The sequence below is a fragment of the Betta splendens genome, chromosome 6, assembly GCF_900634795.4.
Source record: "Betta splendens chromosome 6, fBetSpl5.4, whole genome shotgun sequence".
Taxonomy (NCBI): Eukaryota; Metazoa; Chordata; class Actinopteri; order Anabantiformes; family Osphronemidae; genus Betta; species Betta splendens.
In genome coordinates, this window is record NC_040886.2 from 1,114,002 (window position 1) to 1,128,612 (window position 14,611).

The window sequence follows — 14,611 nt, forward strand, 5'->3', positions numbered from 1 at the left end:
CAAACCCACGTCCTACCAGAGAACCTTTCTATAAATAAATTGTAAACCTTGGGACAAAGGTGTTTAAAAGCGACGACGTTCGGTATCCCAGTCCTAATCAGGTCTGAATAAGTTATACAATCTAGCCGAGCTAGCACGGGCTGTATGTCGTCTACCCACTGCTCTTTTCCCTGTACGCTAACGATGGCAACTCAGGGGACCTGTATGCCTGTCCATGAAACTCTTGAAGTACGCAGACGACTTGACTGTCATTGGGCTGATCCAGGACAGTGATGAGTATGCATATAGGCAGGAGGTGGAGCAGTTGGTCCAGTGGTGTAGTCAGAACATAGACACCACCGCAAAATGTCCCATCAGAGGTCGTACTTCCTTAGACAGCTCAAGAAGTTCAACCTGCCCTAGGAGCTGCTGACCATGTTTTACACTGCCAGCAACCAGTCTGTCCTCTGCACCTCCATCACTGTGTGGTTTGGTTGAGCCACCAAGCAGGACAGACACAGACTGCAGCGGGTGGTCTGGTCGGCAGAGAAGATCATTGGGACTGAGCTTCACTCCATCATCATCAACATCTGTACCGAGCCAGACTCAGAAAACGGGCTGTCAGCATCACTGCTGATTCCACACACCCTGCACACAAACTCCTCCACCTGGCAGATGCTACAGGGCAGTGGCCATCAAAAGCGCCAGACACAGACTGAGGTTCTTCCCCCAGGCTGTGTCTGAGCTGAACTCTCTACCCACTTAGAGCAAGGACTTAGTGCAACGATCACATGTCAGTGTCATTTTGTGTAAATAATTGTAAATAAATAATTATTGCTAATAATAAATAATAAATGTTTAATGCCACCAGAGAGTACGAAAGGACAGAGTCAGGCCGCATGCAATTCCTTATTTGGACTGTGCAGACTTAGCAATTAAATCTGATTCTGATAAAAGTGAAAAATTAAAATACCAGGAAGAGATCAAATTTTTAAAAGTTAAAAAAATGCTATCAACAGGCTTGAAAGGATAAAATATAGTCCTGCCCTGCGATGGGCTGGCGACCTGTCCAGGGTGTGCTCCACCTTTTGCCCATAGCCAGATGGGATAGGCTCCAGTACAGTATAAAGCGGTAGAAAATGGATGGATGGATGGATGGATGGATGGATGGATGGATGGATGGATGGATGGATGGATGGATGGATGGATGGACGGACAGCGGGACAGACAAACTAGAAAAACAACTTGGACGCAGGGTTTGCAAGCCAATGCCAGCCCAAGCCCCGATAAATGAAAAGGGTTCCATCAGGACAAGTATCAAGGATCCATTAAGGATCAGTCAAGGCCTGGGCTAACCACGATCATCACCAGTGCTTTTGACCTACAGGGAGCCGGTGGAAATTGAACTGCTCCTGGTCAAGGAAGGGGAGGAGGATGAAGGGTTCGTAGACAGAGCGAGAAGAGGAAAGGCAGGAGTACAGGTCTGAGGACAAGAACACTTAATGCGCACACAAGGATAGGAAAAGGCAGAGAGCCGGCAGACATGACAGAGAGAAGAGAGGTGTTGTGTAGTATGAGCAGACAAGGTGGATGGGCTGCAACACACGTAGTATTGGAGGAGGAGACAAACGGTTCTACCATGGTGTGGATAGTGGTGGAAGTGATCCTGAAAGGGGAGTTTGTGAGCAATGTTTTAGAGGTGAAAAGAGTCTCAGACAGACTCTTTAGCCTGAAGTAATCCAAGGGGTGATGTTGAATGTAGTTATGCTCCACATGTAACTGTGAGATAAAAGAGTTAGATGAGGTCATAGAGAGTGTCCTTCCTCAGAGTATTCCATACAACTGTCTGTAATACCAAATAAATGTATACATGTTTGTTTTAAAATTATTTAAAATAGTTTTGCCTTGATTGGGCAGAACCAGTGAAAGCACGTGCGTGTGGTGGAAATTTCACATAAAGAGGCAGATGAGAGAGTTTTCTTTTGTGAGATTTATTATAAAAATAAAGGAAAATGAAAATAATGGAGAAAGCAAATCAAAAACATGGATGTTGATCGTGCACATCAACAAACCAAAAAACAGCTGGGAGATCAGTGCACACGCCACGAAGGTGTGATGCAAAGAGCCCACGATCCTCAAGTTGCTTCTGCCTTTTAACCTCTCTGTCCGACTACGGTGGAACGTCAGTGTGGCCCAATCAGACTAATGCACCGTCTCATCCCTGTCGCCGTTTGTGTGGAGATGTTTACATTGTCACACCTGCATCACTGGCGTCTGACTATCAGAGAGGACGGAGCACCAAGTCTCAACAGACAGAGACACAACTCCTGTCCTTGGGTTTTGGGAGCTGGAGTCCAGAGTCCATCAGGCAGAGACGACCATTGAACAATGTAGGTGAAATGTCACATACATAAAACAGATGTAAGACAAAATATAAGATATTAATTGCAGAACATAAGACATAAATCATGTAATTATTGCATAGAAATAAGGAAGAAACATTTTTTTTACCATAACACGCGCTCTACACATATAAGCAAGGAACTGTGCGCATTAAGCTGTAGTGGCGCCACACAAGGATCCAAACCCTCAAAGCCTCATGAGTTTGTCCAGTTCCGCCGTCCAGTATGTGGCGCTACCGGCCGAGGCAGCTGAGCGAACTAGCAGAAGAAGAACTCCTCTACACCCTGAGGAGGGCTTTGCTAAGGACTCCGTAACCATCACAGACGTAGCAGGAGGAGTGCTGTTCTTATTTCGTAGGGATCAAAGCAGTGGCTTGTCTGGCGAAGCGACGGTGCAGACAAAATGTCCTCTTGGGCCAAGTCGTCTGCAGCTGCCAGACGCGCGCCAGCCAACCCGAACGGAAGGTAGGCCCTAGCTAGTTAGCATCGCCAGCTAACATGCTGTGGTGCGGCAAGTCAAGGCGTTCCAACACAACGCACGCGGGCTCTCCTGACACCTGCTCTTACAGGTACACATTAGTGGACCCCAGTCGTGCTTATTAAAACGCCTTTGTCTCGTGCAGCGCTCAACAGCTGCGCCTGTTTCGGAGAGGAGCGCCGTACCCCAGCAGAGAGGAGCGGACCGAGGAGCTGAAGGACGCGCTGGAAAGGTACTGGCGTCCACGGAGGCGTCCCGGACGCCTCCGTGGACGTTCTTCGACCTCAGAGCAAGTTTAAAATGTCATATTTCCGCAGTTAATATATGCGGAGTAACTCAAGCTATTAAAACAAACCGAACCATACAATCAAGGTTCTGTTTCCAGGCGACTGCTGAGTGTCCTTTCATTGCAGTGAGCATAAATGGAAACTATTGTTTGCATTCACGTAATTTACTTTCAGTTATGAAGAACTAGAGCAAATTCAAACCTACAGTGGAAATGTGAAGTACGAGGGATACAAGCATCTGCCAAATGGTGAGTTTTTTCCTAAGTTTCAATTATTTAAGCAGATCAGTAGGAAAAAATAAAGATGAGCATAATGTTGCAAATACAGTCGTACTGCTTCATATCCAAACAATGTTATTATGCTCCTACAGATCACACAGACCCAGTGTTTATTTCAAATGAATAAAATCTGTGGCTGCATATCCCTCTTACCCTTTTATCTCCCACCACTGTTCTTCACTCATGTTCTCCTGACCTCACCTCTTCATGCTCCATCCTTTAGCCAAGCCAGAGAGTAGCAGCCCAGCAGACAGACGTAAAGCCCTGTATCAGAAGTTCTACAGACAGGTGCAGGAGGAGAGAAAGCCAGCTGACTGTGTGGTCCTCTCTGTCACCAACAAGTGCCTGTAAGTAATCATGGGGGGGTTAAATGGACTACAAGTATTTCAAGTAAAAAGCTGGGGAACATTTACATGCATCTTTTTTGCTTTCGTCTGACGACTACATTTTGTAGGCCCTCGTTTGTGTTCGATTATTTTCCAGGACCCACATCAGATTGACTACTCTTTCTTTTCTTTGCTATAAACAATGCAGATTAAATTGCTCTAAGAAGATTGACCCAAAACAATGCTTTGGATCTTTTCTTGTCTCGGGTTTTAATTTGCTGTTCTCGCATTCACGTTTTTAACGGTTGCGAACATTGTTTATTTTCTTTCATTGTAGTTCTTGTTCCATTTTAGATGGTGGTGTGCTAAAGTGCGGAACCAGCACAACAGAGAACTATGACTTGAATCATAGTTCAGGATTCATTGTTGATAATTTTCAATGAGCGTTTAGAGGTTATGAATTGTTATTTCGATCACTGATTAGCCTAATTCTAAATGATCTGACTGATAGTGAACAAATAATTTACGTTCATCAAGAATTAGGTGGCCTGGTAGCTCAGTAGGTAGAGCGTTGGCCTGGGAAACAGAAGGTCCCAGGTTTAAGCCTTTGAGTAAGACATATCTCACTAGCTCCCCCTCGCTGCACTGTGGCTGCCCACTGCCTCCGCAGGGGATGGGGGAGCAGAAATACATTTAATTTCCTATGTACTGTACATGTGTAATGTCAAATTTGAATACTATTCTACACTAATTATGTAGCCTTCTTGACTTTGATAACGGCACCAACAGTGAATTTGTTTTGTGTAGGGGATTGACAGTTTTTATGCTGTTGTGTTGATTGATTATGATTTTTTTCACTGATTTGTACAGAAAGGGTAATGTGTTTGTTTTTCAGGATAGGGCCAATTTAAAATTTCTTGTGAGCATGAGAAACTAGTGAAACATTCTTGTGCACAGTCACAGAAAGCAGTCTTGTAAATCTAAGTATTATCAGTGTTGCGTCTTCTAAATTCAAATGCTGTAATTAAAGGAGTTTTATTTTAATTTTGGATTGAATATAAGGACATCACAGCTTTGCTTGCTAGTGTTCACCTATGTATTAATGTGGTCTAGTGAGCTGCTGTTAACCTTTGTGGTTAAACCAGTTGTTACTATACATTAAACTCACAGATGAGTTGAGGAAACTCTACTTCTTATAGAGTTGAAACTTTCACTTGTCCTTTTACTAGAAGAAGTTGTTCAGTGGTGGTCACTCAATATTCAGACAACATCAATAGATTCACAAGATAGTTTTATGTGTGCATGAGAAATATAAAACAGTCATGACATAACAATAATTTTACCCTCTCCTCAAAAAACAAAATGTGTCCCTTTTATGTTTTCCCTGAATTAGTTTTCTTTTTATTGTATTGCCACAATAAGGTAAAACATATAATTGTACTCATCTTTTAGTTTTGATAAAAGCATATTACAAACTTACTACAAACACACATCCTACTAGCATCCTAAACGTGGTCTGTTAAAAAGAAAATATGATCAAAAAGGATTTCACAAACATTAGATTCAAATTTCACCTGCTTAATTTAATCATCAGAGTTGTCTGCTTTTAATGACCTTAAGATATCAAGAAAGTAATATCAATATTAATCGATACATTGTGTGTACTGTAAGCTGTGAAAATGAAAATATTGTGCATTTACATTACTGCACACTATTCTACTTGACCATACATATGTACAAATTTATAGCATAGTCACATTTTTGTTTTCAAACTGCTTATGTCGAGCAGAATGAAACACACACCCACAGATGTTCCTGAATATGGTTTCTAACTAAAAGCCATTAAAACACTCCTAAAACATTTTACTGCACATATCAAACATGCATTTGTGCTCACATTTTAGCTCTTCAGTTTTTTTACAAATCATGCATAAAACATATTACATTTGGTACATCAAAATGTAATATAGTAGAGGTTTGTATAGAAATAGTAGATCTGAGTTTGTACCTTTTTTTTATTTTGCAGGTGTGTCTTTCATATGTTTGACCTTACATATTATCAGAACGCAACAATTACCATAGCATCTCCATTCTAGGATAAGTGTTTCATTCACAGAAGATTTCCAAACCTTATTTGCACCAAAAATGTCTGTTTCTCTGTATAGTGCAATACATTTTTTAATGTATGACTCATATTGTTAAAAAATATTTCCTCTAGTATGATTACTACTTGTCTTAATAAAAAAACCAAAATCTCATTTGCTTAAATATTCACATGGACTGAAATGAAAACGTGACATATTAGAAAGGCTTGAACCAAATGATATATTTATCCAAACGAAGCCCTTTACATAACATACAAATTTACAGATTTTTTTTTTCTTTGGCGAAACAAAGTTTTGTGCTGCTTAAAAAGCTAATTGACTCGAGTGTTTTTTTATAAAGTGTTTTACCGAAAATAAACTACACAAGTAAACACACAAGCGACCCAGAGACTTGTGCTAATGCTGCCTGAAGTCAGTTACAGTCATTATACAGGAAAAGCATACACGTATAGCATACCTTAAATAGCATGTAGGGTTCTCTACATGGTAGCAGAGTCACATAATATAAAAATGTCAAGTTAACAAAGTGTTTTTCTTCCTCTCAAAGGGATTACCCCAAATCGCTAAGCCAGTGCTTGCAGGAGCGTGGCCTGTCAGTGGAAATGTTCTACCTTCAGGAGGAGTCGGGCCTGACCCGGGCTCTACAGGATGTCCGCGCAAACGGCTCCCCGTTATGTATTCTGGTGGAGCAGACAAACATAGATCTGTCCTCCTGCACTGTTATCATATTCTCAGAATCCCTCAAAAGTAAGTCCCCCCCCCCCCCCCCCCCCCCCCCCCCCCCCCCCCCCCCTTCAAGTTTAACCAGGGCACCTGAATTTACAAGCCTCCGCGCTCAGATCCCAATGCTGTTTAATGTATGTGTATATCTTGTAAAAAGATAGAACTAAGCCTAAAATGGATAGAGAAGAAAATTCAACCAAAAATATTGAATACTCATATAAATCAAAAACAAAAACATTATTAACAATCATAGAATAATAGAGGTACCACATAATCCTTAGCATTCATTAATTATTTACATTTACAGCAGTATGTGATATACTGGCCACTGGCTTTCAAAGTGCGTCAAAGTTAACAAAACCCAAAAGCTTTCTTTGAGATCAATATTAACAATCAATAACGTCTGTCTGACAAGATCTGAATCTAGAACATCTACCTCAGTCTAGAATTCAGTCTAATAACTTCCTTTTTTTTAATTTGTGCATACATGCAGCAGACCAGTAATCCGATTTAAATGGTACCCCAAATCTTTGTGCAGAAACGGCTACCTCTCCTTTTTAATAGTGACATTAGGTGATCGTCAACAAATACACAAGCATAAGTGAGCTCTGTTGATGTTTAAATGGATTATAGACAGACTTGAGTCCTTGAGAAATCCTCTTTTTTATGAACATGGCACTGGTTACAAATACACTGATAGGAAAACAAATTAAACAAATTAATTGGTTTGCAAAAGTTGTCTCAGTGTTACACAATGATATATACAATGATATAGTTGTTTCCATAGCGATCATTTCCATACAGCATAGAGCCATACAGAATTTCAACCTAAACCACTGGGTATGCTTTCGTATACCCTCACGACAATAAATGATACTTTTTTATGTAAAGTTTTACACATGGATGCATTCATTTTAAGTAGTTAATCAAAAAGAATGTTGTTGTGCAAAGTATACAAACAAACCAAATATGCACTACATGAAGCATGAACATTAAAACTGTGCAAGTGAACTAATGGTTTAATGATTCTACCCTGATTCTACCAGATACTCTAAAAACTTCCAAAATAATAAAATATAATAAAATTATAGACTAAGATAGTCTAAATATACCATTAACTTAGATAACACATGTTTTTTGTTTTTTTTTACTCCAAATACTACATACACACACAAAAACGAAGTAATTGTTCCTAACTATCAGATGTCTGATACTACTTCAAGGTTAATTTGTCCAAAAAATGTAATGCTATGTTGTTTTGGGGCATCTTTGGCTTTTCTTATTTCACCTTTCCTTTGCAGCTTTTTCCTTCACTTTTTATACCTCTCACATCTGCTTCTAGTTCATCGTAACATGCCCAAAGACCAAGCCATGGACTTTGTTGCGACAGAGTATGGTCGTGGTCTAGCCAAGGAGCACCTGCCGAGGGATCCCGCAGACATTGCAGCACAAGCGTCGCAGCTGCTAGATGACTTTATAGATCGAGATAAGATCGCACGACACACTGTTTCCTCTGAAACCCGTCAACTTCTGCTGCTGTTAGCTGAGGGAGTGCATCTCTACCCCGAGGAGCTGGAAACTATCTCAGATTATGTCCGTTGCCGGCTGGAGCACATACAAGGTGTGGTGGACTGAAAAAAGCGGTGACAAGTGACTTGCATTGCTTTGTTTAACTTTCCCTGTTCATTGGAAGTTATTCCTTTTTTTTGGATCATATGCATCTTAATGGTTGTTGTTGGTGGTGGTGGTAAGTTTCTGTCTTTGTTTCAGTCTCCAACTCAGAGGGGGAGAGGGATAATATGTTACCTCCAGGATTAGGGAAACCGCCTCCTCTACTTCCTACTCCACCTGGCCCCCCACAACTCCAGTCTGGGTCCGCAGGTGGTTCTATGGTGAACCATTCTACACCCACACCTCTCTTGCCTTTGCCAGGTTAGACAGCATCTGTAATTTTATTTTGTCAATGAAAGAGGGTGAAAAGCAAATGAAAAGGAGAAAAACTTATTGATTATGAACCTTTCACTTAGACACCTGCTGTTTCTTTGTCCTAAGGTTCATACCCCAAAACCAAACCACCCCCTCTGTTGTCCTTGCATCGACCTCCTGGTCTGTCACTAGGGGCCCCACCTGTACGAGGCCCCCTGCCATCCTCACACAGTCTGTATGGTGCACCTTTATCTCGTGGGCCCCTACTCCCCCATCCAGGACCCAGGGGCCCACATGGCATAAGAGGAGCCCCTCCTTCTCTAAAGAGTTCTCGCACTCCACTTCTGTCTGCTCCAGGTGCATAATTTGCTCCACACATTTTCTCTGCTTCAGTCTTAAACAAACAATAAGATTTCATGTCAACTTTTCCCTTCTTTTCACTTCTCTCTGCCTGATTAGGTCCTTCTCTTCCACGACTGGCTGGTGGCCGACACTAAAAAGTTACTGTTTTCATCTAACTCGATAGCAGAAATTCCGCGTGTTATCCTTCTCACGAATACAAATAAAAACAATTACCACAGGATGGATTGTCACAGGATCAATATCTGACTTAAGTTAATGCATAAAAAACACTGTGGACGTAACCATGATATGGGTCTAATATCTAGTGTATATTATTTTTCAAGGTGGTGCTAAAAATTCCTCTGAAAAATTGGTATTGATTTTTACATAATGGTTGTAATGTTAATTGCACAATCGTTCCCACTTTTTATGGCATTCTATTTGTTTGTTTGTGATTTTGTGATGTCCATGTTTGATATATATATTCTTAACCCTTCAAACTTTTTGTGGCGAGAGAATGACTGGAGTTCAAATGCAAAATATTTTGTGTTCTATCAAATACGTATGACAACCATGGTGTGTTGTCAATTTGCTGTTTTTTCAGCCTTTTAAATAACATTTAAATAAAATTTCTTTGCTGTACTCAGCCAAGTAAACAGTTCAGAATTTATGACTTGAATATTGCTCCATTAAAACCAGTTGTGCTATAGTTTTCTAGTTGTAAACTGTTTGATTTTAACTGGTTAAAATGTGAATTGCTCTGGTTTGGTAACATGCTCATTTATTATACTCTTGACATTTGTTAGTGGGACGCTGGCCTCCTGTGTGCTGATATAAATCAACAACAGTTTACAAAAACTGTCTATGCTATGCTGATCTCTCTTGAGAAGGTGTGAAGGCTCGAGCCGCATCTCCGAGAGTGTAGTTTGATGTGTGTGGTGGAAATTTTCCATAAAGAAGCAGATAAGAGAGTTGTCCTTTTGTGCGATTTATTGAAATAATAAAGAAAATAAAAATAATGGGCAAAGCAAATAAAAAGCATGGATGTTGATCGTGCACATCAACAAACCAAAAACCAGCTGGGGAGATCAGTGCACACACCACGAAGGTGTGATGCAAAGAGTCCACGATCCTCAAGTTGCTTCTGCCTTTTAACCCCTTTCTCTGGCTCTGGTGGAACGTCTCTCTGCAGCAATGGAACTGTTTGTGCCACTTTATCTCGCTGTGAGTGAGAATGTTTGCTTTCTCACTTCTGCATCGTCATGTCTTGTTATCCAAAGGAAGGAACACTGAGCTTCCAAGACAAGATGCATTGGCTTTAACAGCCTTGGGTCTGGTGGGGAGTCAGATAGGAAGGAGCCAGAGACCGGTGTAAAACACAAACATATATCATAAATTATTAGTCAGTCAAATGGAACATCAGATGTTTAGACTTGATGTACGTCAGGGCACAAGAGATTAGTTGTTTGTGTAAGAATGTTCAGTATTGCACCTAACCAGCACATGACGAGTGTGTTGGACAAGAAATAGCACAAAGGGAAAATTTTTCCATTACATGTGCTTCACAGAGACATGTCTGCATGATGATATCCCAGACTCCCAGCGTTAACGTTGACGGTTTCAGCGCCTTTGCGCTTGCATGGGTCTCCATCCATATTACTTGCCCAGAGAGTTTCCACGCGCTGTACTTCTCGCCGTGCATGTTACGCCATCCGCGAACGCTGCCGCTGCATGTGACGTCATACAGACGATCACCTCCAACCTGCAGACCACACATCCTGACGCGTTCTTTATGATCGCTAGGGACCTCAGTCACGCCTCTTGAACTCACTTCCTACATTCACCCAGTTTGTGAGCTGTCCCGCCAAAGGTGAGCAGACACTGGCTTTGGTGTATGCTAATGTAAAGAGACCTATTGTTCCACTGCGCTCCCCACTCTGGGAAAGTCGGATCACAATTTGGTTCATCTGCTGCCACAATACACACCTCGGGTTCAAAAGCAGCCTGCGACCAATAAAACTGTTCAAAGGTGGACAGACAGGGACTGCGTTGCTCTGCAGAGTTGCAGATTGGGAGGCTCTCTGTAAACCTCATGGGGAGGACATTGATGGACTGACAGACTGCATCACAGATTATATTAATTTCTGCGTAGACACCCATGTACCTGGTAAAACCTTTCGCTGCTTTCCTGACAACAAGCCATGGGTCATATGACATCACACGACATTAAAGCCATCCTGAATGAAAAGAAGAACGCATTCAGGTCAGCAGGGAGGCAGCCAGGAGTGTCCAGAGTGGGCTGTCAGTCAAAATCAGGGAGGGGAAGGAGACTTACAGGAGGAAACCGGAAACTGCATCTGGAGAGAGTTCCTCTTGGGTGGAAAAAGTCATGCATTGTTCCAGTGAATAAGACGCCCAGTCCCAGAGTCATCAACTCCTACAGACCCGTGGCTCTGACCTCTCACATCATAAAGGCTTTTGAGAGGTTGATCCTGGACACTCTGCGTTCTCTGGTCAAACCTTTAGTCAACCCCTTCAGTTTGCATATTTACCCCAACTAGGAGTGGATGACACCATCATACATCTGCTTCATCGCACCTACAACCACCTGGACCAGCCTGGCGCCACAGTGAGGAACATGTTCTTTGATTCAGTCCAGTGCATTCAACACCATCCAGCCTGCGCTGCTGGGAGAGAAACTGAAGGACATGCAGGTTGAGCCTCCCTGATCTCATGGATCATGGACCACCTCACCAACCGCCCCCAGTCTGTCCACCTGCTGAACTGTGTGTCACAGCACAGGTGCTCCATAGGGAACAGTCCTGTCTCCTTCCTCTTCACCCTGTACCTCAGACCTCAGGTCCCACTCAGAGTCCTGTCATCTCCAGAACTTCTCTGATGACTCTGCTACTGTGGGATGTATCCAGGGTGGTGACGTCACAGAGTACCAGGAAGTGGTGAACAGGTTTGTGGACATGTGGACAGAACCACCTCCAACTGAACATCAGTAAAACTAAGGAGCTGGTGATGGACTTCAGGAAATCCGTGAGTGCTGTCACCGCTCTCACTATTAAAAAGAAGAGGTGGAGGTGGTGACTGAGTACAAATACCTGGGAGTGTACTTGGACAATAAACTGGACTGGAAAAAGAACCCCTCAGCAGTGTACAAGAAGGCTCAAATGGTAAATGGTCCATATTTATACATTCCTTCTGGGATCCAAAGCGCTTTACAGTAGTAGTCTCATTCATCCATGCACTCTCACATTAACACACGCAGTTAGAGGACAACCTCCCTCCCAAGCGTTATTGTGGCTCAGAGCAGGATGTACTTCCTGAGGAAGCTCAGGTCCTTTAACGTGTGCAGCTCCATGCTGAGGATGTTCTATGAGTCTGTGGGTCCAGTGTTTTAGGCTGTGGTCTGTGGGGCAGCAGCATGAATGTAGCAGACAGTAACAGACTAGACAAAGTTGGGCTGGTTCTGTTCTGGGGTGGAGCTGGACCCCCTCCATGCTGTAGCTGAGAGGAGGATGCTGGTCCAACTCCTCTCTATAGACGACACCTCCACCCCCACACAGTGTGTGGCTGGACAGAGGAGCACCTTTAGCCACAGCTGATCAGTATTAGGTTCTCCATAGAACGCCACCAGAGAACCTTCCTACCGGTGCCATATATATATAGTCAGTCTGGTGTATACACCAGAGATAACGAAGCCAGACGAATAAACCGGCTGTTCGCAACACAACCTGCGAAAGTGTACTCTCAATGGCAGGGTAATAACAACAGTGTACAGTGGCTGGTGGATCTGAGGGAAGACCACAGCAACCTCCCTGAACAGAATCCAGTGACTATCACAGTGGCAGACATCCAACATAGAGTCTCAGGTATGAAAAACTGGACAGCACCCGGCCCTGACATGATCCACGCCTACTGGCTAAAGAAACTCACTGCAATCCATGAGCGCCTGGCAGCAAAAATGAACCAGCTGCTAAGGGATGGGACTCACCCTGAATGGCTAACCGAAGGGCGAACGATCCTGATAATGAAGGATCCCTCAAAGGGTGCAGTCCCATCCAACTACCGGCCAATAACCTGCCTCTCCACAACATGGAAGCTCATGTCAGGCATCATTGCGGCTAAAATAAGTGGGCACATGGCTCAATACATGAGCGATGCACAGAAGGGCATTGGTAAGGATACAGGAGGAGCCACAGGAGTTCATTGCAAACTCGATGAGGTTGTGGAGAACCACCCTCGAAGAAGGGGTCTCACTCCCAGAAGGAACAATAGCAGACATTGAGGACAATTACAAGTACCTTGGAATACCACAGGCGAACGGCAACCTTGAACAGGCAACAAGGAATGCAGCAACAGCCAAATACCTCCAACGAGTAAGGCAAGTCCTAAGAAGCCAGCTCAATGGCAAGAACAAATCCCAGGCAATAAACAGCTACGCCCTGCCAGTGATCAGATACCCTGCAGGAATAATAAGGTGGCCAAAGGAAGAGATACAGACCACAGATGTTAAGACACGAAAGCTCCTCACCATGCATGGAGGGTTCCACCCCAAATCCAGCACCCTGAGACTGTACGCTAGCCGCAAGGAAGGAGGCCGAGGACTAGTGAGCGTGAGAGCCACTATCCAGGATGAAACATCCAAGATCCATAAGTACATCAAGGATAAGGCCCCGACAGATGACGTGCTGAGTGAATGTCTCAAGCAGTGGAGAACAAAGGATGAGATGCTGGATGAGGGACCATCATGGGAGGACAAGCCCTTACACGGGGGATGTACCACCGGAACATAACTGAAGTGGCTGATCTCAACAAATCCTACCAATGGCTTGAAAGGGCTGGGCTGAAGGACAGCACAGAGGCACTCATCCTGGCCGCACAGGAGCAGGCCCTGAGCACCAGAGCCATAGAGGCCCAGATCTACCACACCAGACAAGACCCAAGGTGTAGACTGTGCAAAGAGGCCCCAGAGACGGTCCAGCACATAACTGCAGGGTGTAAGATGCTGGCAGGGAAAGCATACATGGAACGCCATAACCAAGTGGCTGGCATAGTATACAGGAACATCTGCGCGGAGTATGGACTGGAAACCCCAAGGTCAAAGTGGGAAACACCTCCCAAGGTGGTAGAGAACGAGCGAGCCAAGATCCTGTGGGACTTCCAGATCCAGACTGACAGAATGGTAATGGCGAACCAACCAGACATTGTGGTGGTGGATAAAGAGCAGAGGAAAGCCGTAGTGGTGGATGTGGCAATACCAAGCGATGGCAACATCAGGAAAAAGAAACATGAGAAACTAGAGAAATACCAAGGGCTCAGAGAAGAACTGGAGAAGGCTTGGAAGGTGAAGGCCACAGTGGTGCCTGTGGTGATCGGAGCACTGGGGGCTGTGACCCCCAAATTATTATTTATTATTTTATTATTTGGCTGAGGGGGTTCAGACCTATGCAGAACAGCAGTGCATCTCCTTGGTATATGCCACATTTGATGGATACTTGGGCAAGTGGCTTCCCATTGGCTTCAAGGGTGGTTCTCCACAACCTCATCGAGTTTGCAATGAAGGCCCTTAGAGTTCTGTTGTTGTTGTTTTAAGCTGTTGGACACAAATAAGTTAAACTTTGAAGGGTAGTAGAGTACGGCATGCATACAAAGGCACTGCTGCTATAGCTTTATTAATTTACAATATATTCAACCACATAATCATAAGTATTAAACACAATGTTTCCTGTATTTTTCCTGTATTTAAAATAAAT

General features: G+C 43.4%; 1 protein-coding gene across 1 annotated transcript; it reads left to right on the forward strand.

Annotated features, from left to right (window-relative positions):
• Window positions 1-2,619: 2,619 nt before the first annotated feature.
• On the forward strand, window positions 2,620-9,817 carry si:ch211-216l23.2 (uncharacterized protein LOC565061 homolog). The gene is made up of 9 exons (XM_029154339.3): window positions 2,620-2,846; window positions 3,005-3,091; window positions 3,321-3,394; window positions 3,648-3,771; window positions 6,403-6,602; window positions 7,921-8,199; window positions 8,349-8,510; window positions 8,631-8,861; window positions 8,964-9,817. The coding sequence occupies exons 1-9, from the start codon at window positions 2,785-2,787 to the stop codon at window positions 8,999-9,001; spliced, it is 1,257 nt and encodes a 418-aa protein (XP_029010172.1). The 5' UTR covers window positions 2,620-2,784; the 3' UTR covers window positions 9,002-9,817.
• Window positions 9,818-14,611: the final 4,794 nt, after the last annotated feature.